The 24,891-nt window shown below is 42.2% G+C and overlaps 1 protein-coding gene across 3 annotated transcripts; it reads right to left on the minus strand.

The window, feature by feature from the left end:
• Positions 1–239: 239 nt before the first annotated feature.
• LOC144261309 (serpin B6-like) lies at positions 240–23,425 on the minus strand. 3 transcript variants are annotated; one of them, XM_077810725.1, is made up of 8 exons: positions 23,277–23,351; positions 18,050–18,107; positions 11,120–11,297; positions 8,287–8,424; positions 6,855–6,972; positions 6,477–6,619; positions 3,355–3,522; positions 240–1,649 (listed from the first exon to the last, which is right to left on the minus strand). In XM_077810725.1, the coding sequence occupies exons 3-8, from the start codon at positions 11,285–11,287 to the stop codon at positions 1,248–1,250; spliced, it is 1,137 nt and encodes a 378-aa protein (XP_077666851.1). In that variant the 5' UTR covers positions 11,288–11,297; positions 18,050–18,107; positions 23,277–23,351; the 3' UTR covers positions 240–1,247. The 3 variants fall into 3 exon arrangements, with proteins under 3 accessions (XP_077666851.1, XP_077666850.1, XP_077666852.1); XM_077810724.1 differs by lacking the exon at positions 18,050–18,107 and having other exon boundaries at positions 23,277–23,425; XM_077810726.1 differs by lacking the exons at positions 18,050–18,107; positions 23,277–23,351 and adding an exon at positions 13,487–15,619.
• Between the last annotated feature and the right edge of the window lie 1,466 nt (positions 23,426–24,891).

The raw sequence follows: 24,891 nt of genomic DNA on the forward strand, positions 1-24,891 counted from the left end.
TTCTGTGTTCCAAATTAACCACTCTATTGACTCTATTTACACATGTTCTTGGCAGCCAAGTATTATAAAGGAGGCAATACATACTGGACTTCACTGGAGTGGGAACCCTGCTAGTGTAGTCTTAAAATGGCAGAGCCTGTCCCTGGTAGTTATCGATGGCAAAAATTCACACATTTGTTTCGATCGCACTACAGCTGAAGAATTACACAATTAAAACCAAACAAAACCTGACTACATAGCACTTCACATCAGTTCCTTTATTTTTTTGTTCAAGGAGCAGAAACAGCAAGACCAAAATCACTGTATAAAGCCACTAAGGCTGGAGAGTTTAGCATTATTTGTCTGAGCAAAAAAGCTATACAAACTGCTGAGTTACATATTGCCTTCGTGGTTTGTTACATTAGATACAAATGAGAGCTCTCACATTTAAGTTACTGTATGTGTCCTGGAAGTTTATTATAATCTTTGCTATAGAAATGTCTGTCCTGTTTCACAAGTGTTAAACATTAGTGTAACCCAGGTTAACTAGTGATAAGATACATGCAGAGTGAAATTCTGACCCCACTGAAGTCAATAACAAGTTCTACCATTGACTTCAGTGGAGTTGACTTCATTCCTTGTCTTGAATAAGTACTTGATCAATTATTCCCCAATGACAGTTGTGTTAGTAGTGTTCCTAAAAATCTGTTAGATGGCTGCATAGCTAGACATGGAAGGAAACAGTCTGGAAAATAAGACAGGGAGAAGGGAAACTTGCAAAAAGCATTTGGAGGTCAGTCAGAAGCCAGTCTTCCTTCTTTCTTTCTTCCTCTCCCCACAAGATCTTACCACTTGTTGCTAAGCAACCCCAAGTATGAGAACCAGATTTCTAGGGGAATATGTACAGAGATGGAGGGATGCATTAAGCAAGTAGTTATGGCTAAAGATGAGCCAGGACTCAAGCTAAAGAATTTATTTAGATATACAGGATACAAGGGGTGTTTTCCAGTGAACTATGGTAAACGCCATTTTAAGTCTTACCACTTGGAACAGACATTCTTAAATGATCCTATTTAAAACTGTTGCTTAAATTTGAATAGAGGATTACAAAAAGCGGTTTCAGGCACAAGAGAGAAGGGTGTGTAGGGTTGCACCATGTAACGTACAGCATCTGTACAAATCTTGTTGCTTAGAGTGCAAAAAAAAAAAATCCCAAGATAGTACAATGGAAATAACTTTACTGTGTTAATGGCTGCATTTTTTTCTTTTTAGGGGGAACAAAATCTGCCATAGAACAGAATGTTGCCAGTTTTGTTGTGCCGGATAAAGAAGAGGAAAGGATGGTCAGCAGTGAACCGTGGTACAATCAGTGCACATCGCAAATTGATCACTGCTGCAGTAGCAGCTGCTGCCTCAGTGCCTTCTTCATTTACCTCCACAAAGGACTTGTGAACAACCTCAGACAGAACTAGGTCATTGCTTGCTGACATTCCAGATAAATCCACCTTCTTTCTGTCAAATGCATCAGCCATTCCCATGCTCTTCAGAACAGGCTTCAGATCATAAGCTTGCTCCAGCTTAAATCTGGGTAAAAATACCTCCACTTCACTATAGTCCATTTCTGCATTTATCCACTCTATAAGTTTCTCATAGGTAAGTTCTCTTTCCAGCTATAAGAAAAAGAGTCAAAATTAAAGAGGAAGAAAAGCCATGAATTTATACTAATGAAACAATGACGACTGTGTGTGTTTACACAGCAGGGATTAGCATCCTTTCCTGGTCTGGAGTGAATGCTACTGCTGAGGTCAGAAGCAAAAAATAAATGGCATTCAGATACATTCTTATCAGTATATTCAAAAGGTCCTCTAATTAGGATCAGAGCCCCACTGTACTATATGCAAGTACTGTCACAAATCCATCTTTCGTGATGACAAGTTAATACAATTGCATGTTGTCACTAGTAATGAAGTGTACTTGGAAGACATGGTGTCAAGGTTCCTTCCCCACTCTGAACTCTAGGGTACAGATGTGTGGACCCGCATGAAAGACCCCCTGAGCTTATTCTTACTAGCTTAAGTTAAAAAAAAAAAAACTTCCCCAAGGTACAAACTTTGCCTTGTCCTTGAACAGTATGCTGCCACCACCAAGCGTTTTAAACAAAACAGAGGAAGAGACCACTTGGAGACGTCTTTCCCAGCCCCCCCCCCCCACCCCGAACCCTACACACCCCTTTTCCTGGGGAGGCTTGAGAATAATATCTTAACCAATCGATTACAAAATCATCAAAGACCCAAACCACTGGATCTTTGAACAATGGAAAAATCAGTCAGGTTCTTAAAAGAAAGGTGAAAATCAAATCTGTAAAATCAGGATGGAGAATATTTTACAGGGTATTTGGATTCAAAACACAGAGGATCCCCCTCTGGGCAAACCCTTAAAGTTACAGAAAACAGAATAAACCTCCCTCTTAACAGAGGGAAAATTCACATAAAACAAAAGAAACTAATCCGCCTTGACTGACTTACCTATATTGGTTGCAATATTGGAGGCTTGGATTAGGATGGGTTGGAGAAGATGGATTTCTGTCTGGTCTCTCTCAGTCCCAAGAGAGAACAACCACATAAACAAAGAGCACAAAACAAAAGGCTCCCCTCGCCCCCAAGATTTGAAAGTATCTTGTCCCCTTATTGGTCCTTCAGGTCAGGTGCCAGCCAGGTTAGCCTGAGTGTCTTAACCCTTTACAGGTAACAGGATGTTGCCTCTGGCCAGAAGGGATTTTATAGCAGTGTATACAGAAAGGTGGTTACCCTTCCCTTTATATTTATGACACGTGGCTACTGTGGGAGAGGCATTGCTATTTCGCCATCCCTTGCCAGCTCAGTAACAATATAGTACAGAAAGGAAATCAGCTCTTGAATGGAGGAGCACTTGAAGACTCCCATATGAAGCAATCGTTAGGTACAGTGAGGGAGAGCCCAACCCACAACAGTTAGAAAGGAATACGGGGAAAAATCTGTCAAACAGGAAGTGATTTTTGTGAGAATGGAAGCTCTCCAGGATCTCCTTCAGTCTGTCGCTCACTACATTCTGGCTTCATCCCACTCCCTGGTGACCCCTCCTCTGGTCAAGAAATCTCTCTTTTCAGAACTTAACATTTCCCTGGACATCAGAGAGAGCTGGGTTTACCTGACAGTAACACATGGTATTCCCATCCCTTGGGGGACAGATGCAATGCGTTCTCAGCTCTCCCACCTTGTGTTAATACTGGTGAGTTTAGATTTGTGAATTCAAGTCCCAAGCTCCAAATGAGATTTAGTCAAATGCTCTTCTCTGGCAGGATTTGAGCTGCCTTTGTATTCAGTACAAATGCCTTACCTGTTCCAGGCCAGTGGAATTATCTTGGATTTCATCAGGAAGTAGGATGATCATACTAGTCTCGTTATCAACATAAGGGAGGTCAAGGATTTTGGTCCGAAAGTCTGCCATGTAGCTCATGTTAAATTTAGCTTTCTTGAACATCATCTGCACTGGTTTGGTCTCATTCTTTAAAAATAAAAAATAAAAAAAAAAGTATCAGTGTCAACAAGTAATACAGAGCCAGCATGTTAGTACTAACCTAGAAGAACTGGGATTCAAATCACTTATGACATCTGAAACTAGGCTGGACAGAGAACTAGAAAATATTGTAGGGAAGGGTCCTACCATTGCCCATTGGGTTGGGAGGGAATGAACTAGAATTTCATCAGGCTTTTCCCATTTGTAATGCCCAGTCCCTTGAGATTTATTTTCAGGAAAACAACAGAGGTATTTTAGTTGCTTAGTGTGTAGCTTCCTATCAACAAAATTGTAAAAACACTGGACCTCTGTGCTAAAGAGTTTCACACCTGGATTCAAGCCTTTTAATTTAAAAACATTTTAATCTTGGCTTCAAATGGACAGGGAACATCTTCAGCTTAAATATTTAGTTCTTTTAGGCTACTGGTCCCGGAATGCAATCTCAAATATAAAATATTTTACTGACATTATACAAATAATTAAATCCTAAAATTATAAAGCCACTAATGGTTTGAAATGACCATTTTGAAATCCACTATCTCCTACCCTTTTTCTTATGGAGCACAAGCTTGTGAGGCTTTTTCATTAATTTCTTGTCATTCAAGATGAGTAACAAGATGAGAAAATAGGAATTAGCCTGAAACTGTAAGGCCATTAATCCAACTTTTCCAAAACTTAAATCTAAAAGATTAGTAGGCAGGAGATTTCAAACATCTGACTGCTAAATGGCAAATATGGCCATCGCTGTTATTGCCTGTTAATACAGAAAAGGAGGGGTTGTGTGGACAGGGGCACAAAGTCAGATTTTCTTAAAGATCTTGCCACGTTTTAGGGAAGGAGCAGGCAGCAAAAACGAACAGTGATCCTGTAAGTAGATTAAAGAGAATGGCTATTAGTATGCTGGAAAGGCTGTTGGGAGTGTTCAGGGTTGATACCAGAGAGAAGCCTAAAAGCTCAGGTAGCATCTGGATTTCTGAGTGCTTATCTGAACTCCATTTCTGACAGTTCATTATGACTAGTAAGTGTAAGCAGGCTGAGGATAAAAGAGTAAGTTTTACAGTTTGTTCTGGAAGCACTGAGATTTGTGGTCATTCCTGTGCCTTATAAAGTGAATTTCATAGTTGTGGATCATCTGCTGTCTTCCACTCGAGTTTTGGTGACTGACAGTTCTGTAGTTCCTAATGAATTCCTTTAAAGGTTATATTCCTTGTCAAGAAGAAAATGCAGTCCTCTGGTAGCTCAGCCCAGTTTCAGAGACAGCTTTGAAGATTAGGGTCAAAACCTTAATATGACCCCTGTATTCAATGGGGAGTCAGCATAGTACAGATTCCCCCCAACCCCCAAAGAAGAAAAGGGAGAACTGAGCAACTTCACAAGTTAGGGCTCTTTCTGGGGATGGCCTGGTAGGAAAGATTGGCACGAACTCCCCAGTAGGTCTAAGGCAGGACAATAGCATTCTATCAAATGCTTCAGAAAGATCCAGTAGTGTGAATGTATGTCTCTCATCCATGGACAAGAGCAGGTCATCCATCAACACTACTTGTGCTGTCTGTTACCTATCAAGGTCTGAAGCCCAGATTTGGGGAGGTCAACTATACAGATGGTAAGCAGGTGTATCCACTTGCATTTTCATTACATTATTCACAAATGGGAAAGAAGTTAGACCCTCAAGCAGTAAAGTCTGGTTTCCATTCATGGCTTCTGGAGTGCTGGCCTGACTATAACATGTGTTGGGCTGGGCGATAAAATTCTCTCTCTAAAAGATGGCATTAAGAGACAGTAGTGCTTCCAGACACTCCTGAATGTCTTTCACCATCCAGGAAGGGATGGGTACAAGTCACACAGGATGGCTCACATTTCATTCAGTTTCTTGGTATGCAAATAGATTTAGCTCTCCAGAATCATGTTACCAGTCCCTGTTTGTGCTATTTTGAGACAGTCCCATGAGGATGGATGAGCTTCTGCAAGAAGGAGGGCTGGCCTATTGCCACAATGAGAATTACTGTATTATGCCTTGGGGTAGTATGGATGCACTTTAAGACGAGATTTTCACACTGTGATGTGAGTAGCTAAAAAAAAGAAACCTGATCTAATTTGTATCAATTTAATTGTGGAATCCATTTTAAAGCAAAAATGATCTTGTTTTGATTAAAGCTTGTTGTAAAGAGAAGTGTTCCATGTGCCAAAGCATCTGAACGCATGTATGTTCCCTAGGACCCAATTCTTCTCACACTTTTTATACTGTTGTACCCCTTGGAATCCCAGCCATGGATCAGGACACCACTGTCCCAGCAAGAAGACCGTCCCTGTCCCAAAGAGCATACACTCATTTACCTCCACGGACTGCAGTAGAGTTGCTCCTGATTTACACTGATGTGAGGAGAATTAGCCATCGTCACAAATCAAACCTTACAAGATGTGAGGTACTTGAGCATTATTTGTGTTCCAATTTTATCACTGGGTAAAAACTGAAGCAGAGGACCAGTTTCTGTAAGTAACCTTAATTCTGTGGTAGTTCTGCACATAAAACTGCAGCACATTAGAGGACAAGGAGATTAGAGAACCTGGAAGTCATTTAACCACTGAACAATTTATGGGATCCCAATTTATGGAGTCTGACACTCGTTTATCCACATTCTTCCCTTCCATGTTAAAATTTTATGTTAAAGGCTACCTCCCTCCAACACTGAAAAGATACAGTGAGAGATGCAGCAGAAAGCGAAACAAGGGATACATCTAAGTTAATGTATTTAATTGAAAATGTAGTTTCAAAGATGTTTGCAATAAATTAACCAAAGGGGTTGTGTTGAGGGGATGGGATGGGATAGAATAGAATAGAGGATTGTAGTAAAGTGTATTTAGGGCAATCCTGATTAAAAGCATTTTTTGTTTTCTCTGGGTGAAGAGTACTGCAAAATTAGTGACATTTCCCTACTTCATACCTTGTTAATTTTAAACTGCCTTTCCACTGTGCAATCCTTGTTGAATTGGGTTTCCCAGTTGCCTTTGAAGTAGATGGCATTCACCAAGACCAGTCTGGTCATTGAATCAACAATGCCCTGAGCCAACAGATTCTGGATTTTACCTTTAGGACACATTAAAGGAAGAATAGATTTTAGCTGGTACGCATCTATCTACTTAGTTGTGTTATTAACTACAGTATCTTCTACCTACTGCACAAGACAAGAACTACATCTTAATCTGAAGGATTCAGTTCTGTTTTTCCTCTCCTTCCCTTATTGTATCTCTCCTAAGACCATATGCTTTTTAAGCAGGCTTTGGCTGTTCAGAAAGACACTGGAACTCTGCAAGCTACTTACCTTCAGTTTTTTCTTCTACCCAGGCATTTATATGTTTTCTGGAATCTTCTGCAGCTCTAGAGAAGTCAAGTTGTTCTAGCTCTGCATGGTAGAATTTCTGGCAGGAATCTATAAATGTCTAGGACAAACAAAGCAGGATGTCTTAACAATATATTTTTTTGATGTGCAGTTGTAGAAGACTCAAACATAGAATCTACCTCTTCCTCTCCCACCACTTTAGAAGGGGTCATAAAATAGTCTTTAACACCAACTTGTTGTCACTTCTTTTCAAATTGAATGTTTTATTTTCTATTATTACATTAGTCCAAGAAGCTGGCTTACTGACAGATCAACAAGACTGCATGCTGAGAGTAATGCAATCAGTTTGCTTCGGTTTGAGAGTACAAGGCTTTGTAAATCAATCTCTAGATAAAGTTTTTTGTAACCCTCCCAGAGTAACCCAAACCTGATCTAGTTCAGAAGTGAAACCTCAGGGGGGTTATTTCTATATCTTTTTCTACAATATGTGTGGACCATAACCACAAGCTCTTCAGCCTTATAAAAGGCCTGCTGTGCAAATATCAATAGGTCAGTAATTATGTGGTTAGGTCAAAATCATGCTCTCTCTCTCCAATTTGTATTTTGGAGTCTTCTATTTTATGGACCAAATGCCAAAGATGCAAAGTTTAAATATGTAATCACAGTGGTTTTAACTTTATTGAGAAGAGGAACTCTTGATCTGAGCCAGTTTATACTGGCAATCCTTTTAGTAATAGAATTACTGTAAAATGGGGCAGGTAAGGTTGATTACCTTACTGAAAATGCAAGTTTGTTTTTTAGAATCTAAAACTTGAGAGATTTTCAGTTATCTCTTAATTTTTTGAGATGAAGGAAGGGTATCGGAAAGAGTAAGGTTAAAATTAGGGGTACACGTTTTTGGACACATTTTAAAAGGGAAATGCATACCCCAGTAGCTGTTACTCTCAGCTAAGTCTTTGGAGAATTTTTAATCATTCTTCTGTCTGATTTAAAAAAATAATTATGTGGCCATTGCTGTGTCCTTTGAATGCACTGTCCAATTTAGGGGGAAGGAAGACACCGCAAAAAGTCACACAATAATGCCTATTACCCTCCCTGTCCACCATTTGAAGGAAATCCTTAATCTTAGCTCCTGGCCAAAAATACTTGAGTGATTAATGGAATGCTGAAGAGTTGGGGTTTGACGGACCTTCCATTGACAACGCTGTGCTCCAGTTCTCTAGAGTTCAGAGCTAGGGACTGTCAAACAGTCAGCTGAACACATGAATGGATTTTACAAGGAGACTGGCTTTGGTTAGTCAGGTCCTGAACTACATACTGCCTGCAGATTAAAGCCAACACCTTTATTTGCACTCAGAAATGGAAGCCTAGCAAATGTGTTATAACAGAAAAGCAAACTGAACGTTTGACTTACTGCAAGAAATGTAAACGTCTTTTCCCCATAGAGCCGGTTGGCAATCCTAAGCAAATAATTAGTGCCTGGCTTGTTAATTTCAGAAATAAGGGACTGGTATCTATCGTGAATGTCTTCAGTTTCGTCCAGAGAAAGCACCTATAGAAAAAGAGAGGAATACACTCAGCATGACACACGTGCTGAAACATGCACTTTGGGACAGGTTAGTACAATGCCTTTCAGCAGCTTAGAGATGAAAGCTGCAGCCTGAACACCCAAGACAGCCCTAAAAGGGAAAGGATTTCCCAAAACCCAACACATTTGGACTCATTGTGCAGGTGAGGAGAGAGAAACTGCATACAAATTTTTACCGTGGGAATAAACATAGCTGTTTTGAAGAGACCCCTCACTCAGTCCTAGCTTTAGGGCACATAAAATGAACAGTTCTGGAGAGTTTAAAGGAAAACCATCAACTTGAAATCTACTCAGTTTCAAAACATACATGAATTTAAAGTAGCTTCAGGTCCTATACTTGTCTCTATATCCCCATGTCGATTTTTGTAGCTTTATAATTACTTTCTTTTAATTTGTTTCATTGTGCAAAAGAGCCTGACAAACAGGGAAAATGTCTCTATGGAAGAAACAGTGAAGCACCAAGTGCTGTCAAATGCACAAGTATACAAACTGGGGGAAATGTCCCTTATTTTTCCCTAATCTTAACTGTTACTTGCAACACTAAGAGGTTAAAAAAAATTCAGACAAGGTAAGATTTATGTTGATGGTATCCCTTTCAACAGTCCTTTTCCCAAAGCTTCTAGCAATGTTTTGGAACTATGCCTTCAATTCAAGCACTACCATAGGATGCTGCTATCTTTGAACAGGGTCTCCATTTTGCCTTCCATAATGGATTTTTCTTGCATCATTTTATGTTTGCATTGTTCCATTCCTCATTCTTTTCCTTCTTCACTAAGATGAAGCACCTTATAGTACAATAGTTAGCACAGGTTCTCTTGGGAATACATTCAAGAACAGATCTGGCTTTTATCTGAGCTTAAACATTAGTGGAATGAAGAAATGTTATGAAATGACTTAGTGCTCCAGTACATTAGTCCTTTGCTTTAATATGAACAAGATTTATTTACTAGAGATCAAGAATGGCTCTTATACTAGGAAACACTGTAGTGAAGTAAGACACCCTGAACATCCCTTTCTAAGGGAAAACTTTAGCTCTACAATGCTTCATTGCATGTGGGGAGGCAAATGCCCAAAGTGACAAAAATAGCCCAAGACCTCAGAGGCTTCCCAAAGGACCAAACAGACAACAGGGGAGACAGGCAGCTCATCGAAGGCACAGTCCCCATCGGACACAACAGGCCCAATTCAACCAAATGTAGTCTGGGATAACTCTGAGGGAGACCCATGGTAAGTCTCTGGGCTAAATTCATTGATGTCACATCTAGTAGGTCAACGTTTTGAAAATCAAGATCAAGCAAAACTTTGCTTTCATTTACATAGATGTAAATCGGACACAATTCCATTGAAATCTAATAGTTACTCCAGTTTTACACCAATGCAACAGAAGAATTTGTCTTAATGTTTATTTAAACATTGTAGTTTAAATAAATAACCCTAGTATCAAAGCTTAAAATTCATCCTTGGTTTGAGTTAAAGTGACACTAAAAAGATTGAATTTTTACAAAAAAACTACCTCCCAAATGTTGGGTTTGCTTCAAAGTAATAACTGCTAAAAAATGTCATGATATGAATTCCAGGACAATTGCAGAGCTGTTGTACTGCTTGATATTTTGAGCAACAGATTTTACTGACACAGAACAAGGGAATGTTCACACCCACTGTCATGGACTCACAGGTCTGCCACTTTGGCACACCCACTAGTGCATGTAATTTTTAGCAACATTATTCTAAACAAAAAGACATATACATGCCAATTCTAAAAGTCCTTACAGATTATAAGGAATCAGTTTTAACTCCACCCTATTTTACTGTTGAAGCTGCACGTTTAGACATACTCTTCCCCTCCCCAAGCCAAATATTGTATAAGACTCTAAGTGGACAGCTATAAATCTAGTTTTGAAATTTGTAGTTCTCACCCCAAGACTCCAAGTAAACTATACTAAAAATATAAGAGAAGTACAAGCTAAGAGAACCTAAAAGGATGTAGATGCCACACAGAAGTCCTTCCCTCTAATAACCTCTTTTCAGCCAGATCTCAGGGCCTCAACTCCATGCTCATCTTCCCTGACTCCTGCCAATTTTGCCACTATTGATCACTCTCCTTTTCTAAATCTTGTTCTCCCTTAGCATTTGTGACTCCATCTCCTGGTTCTCCTCTTAGGTCTTTGCTTGACCTTTCAGTGGGACCTCAGGGCTCCATACTTGGCACCCAACTCTTCTTCCCTAGGCCCTCTTTCTCTCTCGAGGTTCTGAGTGCTCATTGGAGCAGGATTTGGCATTAAGAATTTAATGAACGAGGCCTACATTTTCAAAAGCGACTAGTGATTTTTTTTGGTTGCCCAACTTGACACCTTACAGGGGGCCTGATTTTAAGAAAATGCTCCTGGCTATGTTTTTAAGACATATTTAGGTTACTAGTATAATCTGATATTAATAGCAGAGAATGTAATTGAAGAAGTTCTTTTCTAACTCTTGAGGCAGCTAGACAGCTCTCTCTTTTTCAAGGCACCTCAGCTGTATGGTGCCACCAAAATTCTACTCTCAGGCTCACAAGGATGATAATGGGAGTTTTCCATAGGTACAGAACATTCAATCGAGATCTGTAGTTCAGCTTCTAGAGCAAAGTTGTGTTAAGTGGTCCAAGTTTATCCAGACATACCTTTGCCATCTGGGCTGCAGTGGTACCTTTTGCACCCAAGAAAACCATGGACAAAGCAGAGGAGATACTCAAAGGAGAAAAGAATAAGTTCTGTGTATTGGTATTTTCACTCAGCTTTTTGAATAGGTTGAGTGCAAAGGTGGTGTTTGCTTTACTGAGGTTATCCATAGTTCAGAACCTATAAAACACAAAGGAAAGATCATATAAGATACAGATTTAAAATATAATGGAGTATTTAATGTGCCAGATTCTCAGCTGGTATAAAGCACCATAACTCCACTGAAGTCAGTGGAACCACACTGGTTTTACATCACCTCAGGATCTAGCACAGTGTCAAATAAGTTTAAGGACCACGTGTTCTGTCTCTCTCTCTCTCTCAAAATCCAAGTTTATAAGAGCCTTCAGATAACAAGTGGGACAAACTCACAAAAATTGCAAAGTTTTCCAATTCTCCAAGATTCGTGTCGATTTTCAAAAACATTATACACAGTTTTTCAGGAATTCAGTACCTAGCTTACAGAACTGTTTAGCCACACGAATACAATTTATATTTCATATTTATACAGGTGATCCAAATTTATCAGCAGATGTTGAATTTGTTTTATATTTAATGGTCATTATTGGAGGCACGTTGTTTAAGTCACAGTTGTGCAATACTTAATACCTCAAATTTACTTTAATCCAACCTGCAGTACATAATTATTTGAATTTATATTACATTCTCTGGTGTAAAATATTCACTGCATGTACTTTATGATCTGGGTTGGTAACTTTCTTAGTCAACTAAAAAGTGATTTTGGGTTTAAAGTTCTTTAAACATCTGCCTTATTCACTCATTAGTGGTAAATCCACATATTACTTGGCTGTTTCTAGCCCACTAGGATAGTGTTTGTCTTCTATTCACAGCAGAGTTATGGAAAGTGGATCCTGCAACTATATGTCCTAAGAGGGGTGGAGTGCCCCTTCTGCAGAGATAGGGAGATTGAGGCAAAATGGGAAGAGAAATAGGAAAATATAATGGGCACAGTAGGAAGAGAGAGAGGTTATGATGGGGAGGGAAACACAGGTAAGAAAAGAGCTCTTTATAATAGTCTTTTCTCTTTAATGTTTCAGTCATTTTTAACTTCCTTTCCTCTTCCCTTCCTGACACCTCAATTAGAGGGCAATTGTTCAGCACTGGGTTTGTTTTATACTCTCAGCCCATCTATTCCTGTGTCAGTGACCAACAGGAGATTCTGCTTCCAGCATTTTTCACTCAACCAATTGGGAGCAATCATGACAAGAGGATTTTAAAAGGAATATTATCCTTAATTCACATTGTAATATGACAGACTCTTTAGGATTAAAGAAAGTCTAATGAAGATGAGTAGTAAACATATGTGCCCATCCAAGAACACATACTAGCAATAAAAAAAGTTTGTGTTGGCATCTGATGACTGTTCTGTAGCTTATATGAAGTTAATTTGGTTGTCTCCATCCAACAGCCAGTGAAAAGGAGCCCACATTGCAGTCTGTTTACTAATCTCCATAACATAATGGCTTTATTTTTATGCTGCCGCCCGGTAGTTGCTCATTACAAATACACTTATGCATAAAGAAATTACTGGAAAGCTCCCAATCTGGGTGCCACATTTCAGGAAAGGTGGACAGATTGGAGAGAATCCAGAGAAGAGCAACAAAAACGAATAAAGGTCTAGAAAACATGACTTATGAGGAAAGATTGAAAAATCTGGGTTTGTTTAGTCTAGAAAAGAGAAGATTGAGAGAAGACATGATAACAGTTTTCAAGTACGCAAAAGTTGTTACAAGGAAGAGGGAGAAAAATAGTTTTTCTTAACCTCTGAGGATAGGACAAGAAGCAATGGGCTTAAATTGCAGCAAGGGAGGTTTAGGTTGGACATTAGGAAAAACTTCCTAACTGTCAGGTTAAGCACTGGAATAAATTGCCTAGGGAGGTTGTGGAATCTCCATCATTGGAGATTTTTAAGAGCAGGTATCAAGGTTCCTTCCCCACTCTGAACTCTAGGGTACAGATGTGGGGACCTGCATGAAAGACCCCCTAAGCTTATTTTTACCAGCTCAGGTTAAAAACTTCCCCAAGGTACAAACTTTGCCTTGTCCTTGAACCGTATGCTGCCACCACCAAGTGTGTTAACCAAAGAACAGCGAAAGAACCCACTTGGAGATATCTTCCCCCAAAATATCCCCCCAAGCCCTACACCCCCTTTCCTGGGGAAGGCTTGATAAAAATCCTCACCAATTTGTACAGGTGAACACAGACCCAAACCCTTGGATCTTAAGAACAATGAAAAAGCAATCAGGTTCTTCAAAGAAGAATTTTAATTAAAGAAAAAGTAAAAGAATCACCTCTGTAAAATCAGGATGGTAAATACCTTACAGGGAAAACAGATTCAAAACATATAGAGAATCCCTCTAGGCAAAACCTTAAGTTACAAAAAGACACAAAAACAGGAATATACATTCCATTCAGTACAGTGTATTTTACCACCCATTAAACAAAAGGAAATCTAACGCATTTCTAGCTAGATTACTTACTAACTTTACAGAGTTTCTGAGACTGCATTCCTGATCTGTTCCCGGCAAAAGCATCACACAGACAGACCCTTTGTTTCCCCTCCTCCCGATTTGAAAGTATCTTGTCTCCTCATTGGTCATTTTGGTCAGGTGTCAGCGAGGTTACCTTCACTTCTTAACCCTTTACAGGTGAAAGGGTTTTGCCTCTGGCCAGGAGGGATTTTATAGCACTGTATACAGAAAGGTAGTTGCCCTTCCCTTTATTTTTAATGACAGCAGGTTATAAAAACCTCTGTCAGAAATGGCCTAGATAATACTTAGTCCTACCAGGAGTGCAGGGGACTGGACTAGATGACCTCTCAAGGTCCCTTCCAGTCTTATTATTCTATGATTCTATGAATTAGAGCTGATTGATATGTTTTGTATTTTCAGAACCTATAACCAGCAGGCAATACTAATTTAAATTAATTGTTGGGGGGGAGGGGGGCGGGATTTATTTGGTTAGTGATATGGCAATAAAGAGCTAAAAGAAACTGGAGAGTCTATACAAAATTGTCAAGGCAACTTTCTAATAAAAATATTCTAAAACTATTCAGCTATTTAGGGGATTTCTCAAGTGCACAGTTACAGCACAGTAGCAAAGAAATCATTTTTGTAGAAGGATGGACTGTTGATTACAGTGCTATTTTGGGACTCAGGAGACCCAGTATCAACTCCCTGGTGTGCTACAGGCTTCCTGTGTGGCCTTGGGCAAGACACACAGGCTATGTCTACACTGCAGCGAAAGACCTGAGGCACAGATGTGTCTAGCGTGGGTCAGCTGACTCAGGGCTGCAGGGCTATAAAACTTCAGTATAGAATTCAGGCACAAGCTGAAGTCTAGCCACTGAGACCCCATGAGGGGGGAGGGTCCCAGAGCCCAGACTCCATCCTATTGCCCCATTGACTCTTGAAAGAAAAAGAAAAAAAAAAAAAGGGGGGGGGAGAGGAAGTACTGTTGGTCATGATGACATCCAGAGGTTACAAATTGGTACGCGTTGCACTGTTTACCAGAAACTCGAAGTCTGATTCAGTCCATGTTTGGTTACCCTAAGTACCACTGGAACATGAAACACTTGTGCACTGTAAAGCTTAGACTGAATTTAAAAAAAGAATCCACAGAGAATTTTACACCACACAGGTAAACACTTGCACTTCTGAGGTTGTTAGAAAATAAGTGTGAACAGTCCACCTGGAGGAAGTGGGGGAGGGTTAACCTGAGGTTACAGATCCAGCCACCTACAACATGATCAGTTGAGATGATAATAGTGGATTAACTACAGATAACAATTTACAGCCATTTTATGGTCTCAGCCAGTAACAAAAACTTCAAAATGTCTCAAATCTTTTATCCTAAGGCAGCAACTAACACTGGTATGTTTATTGCTACAAAACACAAACCTACACCAAATTCACATTCCCAACTCACAATGTCTAACACAGAGGAAAAAACCCACATCCTACCAACTTCTTGTTTCAACAAAAGAAAAATGCTTGCTGGCAGCTTTGCTGTTAACTAAGGCATTATTCAACACGCCTGCCAAACTATCAAGTATATTTGTCTGATATTGTACGTAACTGTAACTGACTCAAGACAGAGGCTTTGTTAAACTCAGGAAAGAGTGCAAAAGAACTGCATTTAAATTAAAAATAAGAGCACCAATCTCCACAGCCCTCCAGCCTCACAAAGAGAAAAACATTTAGTTGGAGATTTTTTTTTTCTGTTTCACTGAGAATGATTAACTAAAACTTAAATTTGAGATTAACCAGGATGGGTTTTCTACACTACATTATCATCTGATTGATCTTTAGATATTTGAGGTGTACTCTGAAAATTATCAGAGCTCAAGCAATAAGAAGGGCATTTACTCTACAACACTGAATTAAGGAGAACGTTGGGGACACTGGCATGGCCACTAGGTAACTCGATGGTATGGAAGACCACGAGTGTCCATGAAGCCCCCTCGCACTAGGCCCAAGTGTCCTTGGCGCCCCCGCCCGGAGGCACTCACAACAGTCATGCTGGGGATTTTGCAACAATATGTTGCAAAATCAGACTGTCTGAAACTAAACAAGGCCAGACAGGGTACATATGGCAGAACAATGCTGAACAAAGCAGCTTTATATATGGTTTAACAGATGGTACAAAGAAAAAGGGAACTAGCTGGTATCTGGATTGGCTGGCTATACAGATACTTAGGGCAGCTTGCTATTGGATAAGTATGTTGAAGAAAGGATGTATAAAAGTCTGTGTAACTTCCTGCTCTGTGTACAGGATTTGAGGTTACTGTCTCCCTGTACCACTTGAAGCTTCAAATAAACTTTTCCGCTTCTCCACCCCGTTGTGATTATTGGGTGATGCACACCGGGCAACGAACCTTGCTGTTGCCTGCCTCAGGTACTCTGTGCCGGCAACAATAATATTTAGTGATGTCACTTTGTGGGACTTACAAAAAATAAAAAATTTTGCCCTGCACAGAATGCAGTTAAGTTTACTCATGCAAATTTTTGTAGCCATCTTACTGGAAAACACACTCCAACCACATTGTATGTTACAACTGCAGTAGCAAAAATCCTACTAGACACACACGCTAGCCAGTTGAACTGTTGTAACACAGCAGATTTTCTATGTAATTCCATCGAAAAGTTTTATTGTTCCAGCAATCCAAGCAAAAGACTGGGAACCAGAAGCTCTTTTCCTGGTTCTGAAATGGACTCTCTCTGTGGTCTAAGATAAGTAACTCCACATCTTATTCCTCTGAGCTGTCAGAAAGGGATAACCTAGTACTACCAGAATTTTGAAATAAAAAAAATGCTATTTAAAGATTATTTTTTGTGACAAAGTTTTCAGTTTTGATTCCATCCAGCTAACATCTAAACAATTATTTTTAAAGTATTGGAAGAAAAATACCATCATGCCCTTGCAAATTTCCTAAGTTTCCACTTTCAGACATACTTTGCAGTATGCTTATTGTAGTCAGCTACACTTCGATTATTTTTCTGCCATTGGTCTAATTGACTACATGTAGCGACTGGGCCTTTATCAGAGACTAGAATTCAGGGGTTCTCACAAAAAATTTTTTGGTGGCCTCAGAGTATGGCCACCAACTCTTGCTGGTGGTCGCACTGACACTATTTCCTAAATTACTTTATTCACTTTAGGAAAAATAAATATATATGCACATATAGACATCCAAATCATTGTAATTTACTTATGTAGGTTTTTTTTTTTTTGCAGACTCAATAATAAAAATAATGCTGTGAAAAGTGATATTTGCACGTTTGTTAATACCACTTTTCGCAGCAAGCCCCAGGACAAATTAAGCCCTGGATGGAGGGGGAATCAGCAGGGGTCAGGAGTAATGGGGGGATGGATGTGGGACCAGGAAGGCAGTGGAGTCCGGGGCAATGGGGGTGGGGGGTTGGATGCAGGGCCAGGTGAGGCAGCAGGGATCAGGAGTGATGGGGGTGGACGGTGAGCCCCGTGACCAGACCCGGGGGTCAGTGGCCATGTAGCTGGGGGTCAGTGCCAGTGGCCAGAGCACGGGGCAGGAGCTGCACAATCAGAGTCAGGAGCCGGAGTCAGAACCTGCTTTATGGCCAGGGCTGGGGATCGGCACCCAGGGCCAGCTCCTGCCAGAGCTCAGGTCGGCACTCATGGCAGGGGCTGGGGAGTCAGTACCTGGGACCAGTGGCCGTTTCTGCAAGTCCAGAGCTAGGGGTCGGCAGCCAGGGCTTGGAGTTGGAGCCTGCCGCCACGCAGACGGGGGTTGGTGCCCGCCACCAGGAATCTGCACCCAGGGCTAGATCTGCACTCCTAGAGCCCGGGGTTGGCATCCACTGATGCACAGCCAGGGCTAGGGGTCAGTGGCCAGGCCAGCTCCTGTGATCAGCAGCCAGGGCTGGGGATCCGCAGCTGGGGCTGGCATCAGGAATTGGCAATCACTGACAGGGATTGACGCCCAGGACCAGCACCCACCAGAACCCAGGGTGGTGTCCACTGTTGCACAGCTGGGGTTAGGGGTTGGCATTGAGGGCTCGTGATCAGGGCTGGGAGTCAGAACATGGAGCCAGGGGTTGGTGCCGCAGAGCCAGAGCCAGGAATCAGAGCCTGCCGCCGCACAGCTAGGGGTTGGAGCCTGAAGCCCTGTGGGCCTGGCCGCAGGCCAGGGCCACGTGGCTAGAGCGAGGGGTCAGCACCCAAAACATCGCGGCTGCAGCCAGGTGTTGGCGCACAAAGCCCTGTGGTTGAAGCCCTGGTCCACACAGCCCGGCTCCCTAAATCCCACCACCCAACCACCCCAAGACTGAAGCCCAACCCCCGCTGTGCCCCTGCCCCATAGGTCCAGAATTCACCTTGCTTCTTCAGGGTTGTGCCTCACCTGTCTCCAGAGGCGGTGCAGGGTGGTGCATCCTGGAAGGGAACAACAGGAAGGGAAGGGGGGGAGATAATGCTTTGCTCCCTCTCCCCCATCACCACCCAGGTGGTCTGTGGCCCCACAAAAAGCCCCTGGTGGTCACATTTGAGAAACACTGGACTGGATTATCTATTCCCAGTGTTACTATTTGTGTTGGGTTTCTAGGTTACAGAATATCATGGTCCTGACAGCTGTCATACAGATAAGACTTCTGATTTGCCAGCAAGATAATTCCATTAATACACAGGTCTGAGAGCCAAGTGCAGTGAATGGGTTTGGGAAGAGGCAGAAGAGAAAATTGTCAGACTCATCAAATGTTCAAACTTGTAGACCACATTTACGCTAACAGCGATGCAAAGATGATCCATCTAGGTTGTTACGTGGTCACCCAGTACCATTGTATCCACATGCCTCCTATCGGGACATAACATTTTCAATTTAGGGTATGCATTCTCATCAATGGATGTGTCTCTTTTAGGAGTTGTTCACTGTGAGAAAGGTTGTTCTGTTTAAAATGGAAAGTTTCAAAGGAACCACTCTGTTGTGGGCAATCTCAGTGCTCGGGGTGCTTAATTCCTGATTCAAAGTTTGCATGGAGTCTGCAACACAGACCTTTTGCCCCAACCTGCTGGTTTTTTTATTCATGTCACTTACAGCTGAATGGATCCGCCTAGAATACGAGCAGTTTAGTTAAAGATTACAAAATTAGAGTTCATTATCTATTGTATGCTGTGAGGCGAACCACATGATTCGAGTGAAGTCACCAATACAAGCTCAGCATGACTGATCTGCACCTTTATAACTTGTCACTTGTGCCAAACTGCACACTGTAACCGCTCTGATTCCCTTTTTCCAGCCCTCATGATCAGCAGTTGATAAGTAATCTTACAGTAATGCGTCCACTGGACAAGAACTACACTCTTTGGAATGGCCTGCTCACATCCCACTTGTCAAGAAAATTGAGGGGTGGGAGTGGGAAGACAGATCTCTTCTATTTTATATCATACAGAGTGAGAGAGAATGGACAATCTTATTTTTGTTTTCCATATTTTTCAATATTAGATGGTGTGCTGGGGGAGGAAGGCTTGACTAGTGCATTCCTATGCACTGGCTATTCCTCAGCTGCCACAAGGCCTATCAATCCAAGACAGACAGGGAACAAATTAGGGAAGCCCTGTGGGATACTCTAACCCACACTGAAGGGCCAGAGGATACAGATGAGGTGTAAGCCAATTTGCCCCCTCCCTGTACTAGAATTGGATCTCCCTCTCTCTTGTGTAGATGTGATACATGTTTTATAGTTTTAATTCCCGTGGTGTTTTTTGCTTATTTGCTTTTTGCATCATGTACCTTTTTGGCACTATTAAAAGCACCTTGAACTTAAGTTGCAAGTTGATTGAAATTAAATTGATTATGTTCTAGAAAAACAACAGACTCAGTACTGGCATTTGTTCTTTGTCCTCCTTGACTCCAAACTACGAGACAAGAAAGCAAATCGCAGACCTGCTAGCTCCTAAACACCTCTGACCAAATATTGCAAGACCGATCTGTTGTGATCATGCTGTCTTATTACTGAAGACAGAAGTTTATCCAAACCCTAAAACAGATAATCAACGTACAAAGGGGCACTCACTCTGGTTCCGAGATAGTGCTAACTTGGAAATAACAGGAATACATTTGGACTCTGTTTGATTTAGAATATTAATTGACCATCTGGTTTGATGGCAATATTACCGAGTAACTGAATCATCTGCCCTTTTCCATTTTACAGTAATCCTATTAGGAAAAAGAACATTCTTCTCCCTCTCCCTTAGAGGAAAGCATCTCTCTGTTGTATACAGGTCTATGTATATCACGGGCCCTATTATTAGGCCTAGCCAATCAGATTCCTTTCATGACTATGATAATGGAGCCGTTTTTTTAGTTTACCAAACAGTGGAGTCTGTATGTGCGCTGGTACAGATGGCTACATGTCAGAGGGAATAAAATTCTGGGATCTCAGACAATGGCATTTCTCGTATTTCCCCTTTGCTCTGTGCTGTGTAGGATAACTCCCTGCATTACAGTGTGAGTTTCCATGCCACAACAGATAATTCTTTTGTAATTTAGAAAAATTTCTAGATCTATGGTCAACACACTCTAAAAAGAACCACTCCTGCAATCATAACAGCTGCCACAGGCTTTACAGGCTTGCAAATTTGCAGTGCATTTCTCCTCTAGTTACTGAAGCTGAAAGAGGGAAAAGAGTCAAAATTAGGGGAAAAAATCCAATGTAGTTGATAACTGCTAACCTGCATATACAGGAGAATAAGAGCTACCTTTTTTAGAATTGACATAACATTTAAAAACTATCACAGAGATATTAAGAGGCTATAATAATAAAAGAGCACTTAATTTCATATTGTTCCTCACAGTGCATCCAAGGCACATGTCAGGTAGCGGTGTGTATCATGTTGTCCATCTCTGTTTAAATACTGTACTTAATGTATACATATTCAATAAATCCAGTTGAATGAAACAAAAAGTTATGGAGTAGAAATGGGAAACTAGGAGATGTGAGGGATTTGTTTATCAAAGGGCTTGCTCCCCTTCCAAACTGCATTACGTTCAAGCTTCCTGTTCTTGACTTCAAGGCCCTGCATAACTGGTCTACCTTCTTTGTCTGTTCATTCCAACACCCCCCCACCGCCCCCGATGCCAAAACTGCCCCAGTCCCTCCACTCTACCCCTGCTAGCAAACATCAAGTTTGTACAGGACTCAGATTTTAAGGATTACAGTGGTCCCTCATGACCATCCGCATAACTCTAAGAGTTTCACTCGCCTTATGAGCATGTGAAGGTACTTCAGACACGCTCATTAGGGCAACATCAACCCCATAACTTGTGGTTGAACTACAGCATATCTTTTAGAAATACAGCCAATCTTAATTTAAAAATGTGAAGTGATTGAGACACCATCAAGTCTTTTGGTAAGTTATTTCAATGGTTAATTATCCTCCCTGTTCAAAATTTGCACTTTACTTTCCATTTGATTTCGTCAAGCTTCAACTTCCAGCTATAGGATCTCGTTACACCTCTGTCTGCTAAATTAAAGAACCTCTACTACCAAATACCTTCTCTCCACATCGGCACTTCTCTCATGCATGAAACTCCCTTCTTGAACTAGTCTCCAAAGCAACTTCAATCCCCATATTTAAATCCTTCCTTAAGGCCCATTCCAAATGTGACATCTACAAGGCAGCCAATTGATTAGTTTTTGTCAAATCAATGTCAAAAACCTCTTCTCTGCTCTCTGAATACTGTGAATAGTTCTGAATTTTAAAAATTCATCTCATAAAAAATTGCGTATGCATACCTATATCTATCTCCCCTTGTTTGGGAGTGTAATGGGAGCCAAGGCAGTATTTAACAAGTTGTAATGTTTGTGCAGATATACAGTTATCTTAAAAACTAAGGCCACAATCTTGCAGTAAGTCTGTCTGCATGTCTGGACCTCTGCAGCCTGGTAGGACTCCATGAAGCAGTGAGTGGGCTTTTATACAGGGTTTGCTTGAGGACTGGGGCCTAAAGGGTGTACCCAGAAGTGGCTATCCACACCCCTCAAAAAGAAAAAGTCTTATGTATTAGTGTAAAACAAGCTATCTGGTGACCACAATGTCACATAACTTTAGAAATACAGTTAGCTCTATCTGTAAAGCGAGGAAAAGAAAGTGAGGAACCCAGAATGTGCATAATACAAGCAATGAGTCAGAAAAAATTAATCCCCACATTTCGATTAAAATTTAATTCAGGTTCACAGTCTAACCTTCCAGTGAGTTTGTACTGTCTGTTTTAGAGACTTATTAGAGAGACAAGGTGGGGAAGGCAACAGCTTTTATTGGAGCAACTTCTGTTGGTGAGACAGACAAGTTTTAAAACTTCTTCGGGTCTCAGAAAGGTATTGAAGAGCTCTGTATAGCTGGAAAGCTTGTCTCTCTCACAAACAGAAGTTGGTCTAATAAAAGCTATTACCTCACCCACCTTGTCTCTTATATCTTGGGACTAACAGGGCTACAACATTATATACTTATTGAAATACCAGCCAAAACAACATGCAGGCCTAGCAGTGGATCGTAAAATCTTCAGGCTCAGTTTTGTCATGGGTAGTGCGGATTTATGCCATGATACAGAAATTATGAAAATAACCGTAGTATGTTCATTGCAAGCTTTATTGCCTCCCACACTTCAGGGCTGCAGGGATTCATTTAGAGACACCTGCCCTGTTTTACTGCCTCAGTGAATGGCAGTGCCAGGCACCTCCATCACCAGAGCCTCTCCCCCAAGAGTCAGCAGCCAAGGCAGGGCTCCTGTATGTGCAACGGATTTAATAAATCCCAAGTACCAGCAACCTGTGCTGCGTGTACCACACCCACCAGCTCTGTCCTAGCCCACCGGCAAGGGAACCAGGGAAGGGTCCTTGGCTGGCACTAAGAAACCCAGCGCCAGGCGCACAGAATCACAGGGTTAGGAGGGACCATAAGGCTAAATAACCCCCCTCCTCCACCTGGTCTTACTGGGAGGAGGAAACCACAGGCTGAGCCACCTTCTCAAGGCAGGAAAGGCCCCCAGGTGCCTATTGTGAGTTGGAGTCAAGATTCCGGGGTCCGGGCTCCTAGGAGCCTGACTCCTCCCCTGTCCCCCCCATACGCTGCCCCCTCGCTCCCGCCCATCCCACCAGGAGCACAGGGTGCCGCACCCCCCGGCCTGGCGGCTTCCATCACACGCGGGGGTCACGGTTCGGTTCCTGGCTCTCACCCCCCACCGCACACGCTCTCCCAGCGCCCCGAGCAGGAGCGCTCACTGCAAGAGAAACGAAACTCACCGGACACCAGCCGGACCCCCCCGCCCTCGGCTGCTTGAGCCAACCCCGTTGGGGCCGATGCCCGGGCCCACCTCCGCCTCCCAGCGTCTCCTGCCCGCCCGCCAGACCCGAGCGACCCCGAGCCCCAGGCTGGAAACTAAACACAAGTCGCAGCCCCCGCCCCCGCCCCGCAGCCCGGCTCCGGGTTCCCACCGCGCCCCAGGCAGCGAGCGCGGCAGCACCCGCCCCACACGCGGGCGGCCCCCGGGCACCGCGGCAGGGGGCGCCAGGCCGGGGCTGGAACCAGGGGCGGCTGCTGCGGTACCGGTGCGGGAGCGGCTGGCGGCGTCGATCGCTGCTGAGCGCAGGTCGAGTGAAGCGGCTCCGGTGGCGCTGGGCAAAGGGGAGGTGGCCTCGGGCTTGTGTTAGCTCCGCTGAGCCCCGGCGTCCCGCCCTCCTGTCCCCGGAAGCGCCCGGAGCCCTCCACGGGGCGTTTAATTCCTCAGCCTCCGCCCGTCGCTGGTTTCCTGCACTATCTGCGGAGGGCGCGGCAGGGCCCGGTTTGCAGGACCGCTGTTTATGCGGCAGAGTTAGGTGCCAGCGCGTTGCCCGAGGCTGCCCTACTACCGAGCGGGCGCACATCCTCATTGCTCGCGCTGAGAGAGACGCTTGGGGCCCTTTCTCTGCCTTTTGCCTATTGAGTTTCAACGCGGCCCCACTTTCTAAGATCTAAGTCCATAATAATAGTTTTTTACGCCTTAAAACTGAAGGAGAGTGATGCGGGTGGAAAAGAAAATCTATTTTCGTTTGTATAGACGAGGGGCGGAAAGGGGAATGTACTGTACGGTCAGGTTTGGCTGCAAATGTACATTGTGTAAACTGTACATTCAGAGTATTTTTCACTTGTGAGGGAGGTGCACAACTGGTTCATTATGATATTTTATGTGGACGTGTACACTCGTCTAGAAAAGTAAGATTTATTTTTTTTGTTTGGGTATAATCAGTTTTACAGTATTTCTTTCAGGCAGCATAAACCCTGCTGGCTTAGACAGATAGTTCTGGTCAGCATCTGTGACTCTAGTACAGCTGTCCTGTGAAAACAGGCTTGTTAAGCAGCTGAACAAATAAAACTCAAGTCCAGTGGTGTCACAAGCAGCTGGCACAAAACAAACAATTTTCAGCATTTAATCTGGGCCAAACTGAACCCTGCAGTAATAGAATTGAAATTCACTGACTTCAGTGTACATGAATTAGTACTGAATCTATATTTATATATATGTATTTGGGTACATATAGAAAAAAAGTTTTTAAGAATTTTTCTTTGTATTAGTGAGCTACTTATGTTCAGGGAAGCTTGCATACACCGCCTTCTCTGCTGGTTTGAGTTCTGTTAGGGTTAAATTTAATACATGCTGCTCCCGGCAGATTCATAGAAGCAACTCACTAAGGCCCTGTCTAGACTAGGAAAAGGAGATGTGTTTGCCAAGTGTGTTAGCGAACATTTCAAATAACATGATTTTAAATACCATTGTGCAGCCTAATGCATACAAAGTTAATGGTATTTTTAAAAGTCTCAGCTAAGTGTAATCAGTGCTTAATTTATGCCAGGTCTTGCCAAGGCTGAGCCCGGCACCTCTAGGCTTGACAGTTCATCGCTCTGGCATCTCTAGGCTTACTGCATCCATTACGTATGCAAAAAAATAAATAAATAAAAAATTGCATGAACCCTGGCTCCTCTTTCATTACAAATTAAGCACTGGGCATAATCAACCCTAGTTAAGTGACTATCATTTTGGAATGGTAACAGTGAAAACATACTGTGACTATTAAGAGTGCTTAGAATATTATAGCTTAACAAAACAATACTGACAACTCCCCCCCCCAAAAAAAACCCCCACTGTCTATAATCAGCTAAATCATCAATTTGAATTGTAGAAACG

The sequence above is a fragment of the Eretmochelys imbricata genome, chromosome 2 (genome assembly GCF_965152235.1).
Source record: "Eretmochelys imbricata isolate rEreImb1 chromosome 2, rEreImb1.hap1, whole genome shotgun sequence".
Taxonomy (NCBI): Eukaryota; Metazoa; Chordata; order Testudines; family Cheloniidae; genus Eretmochelys; species Eretmochelys imbricata.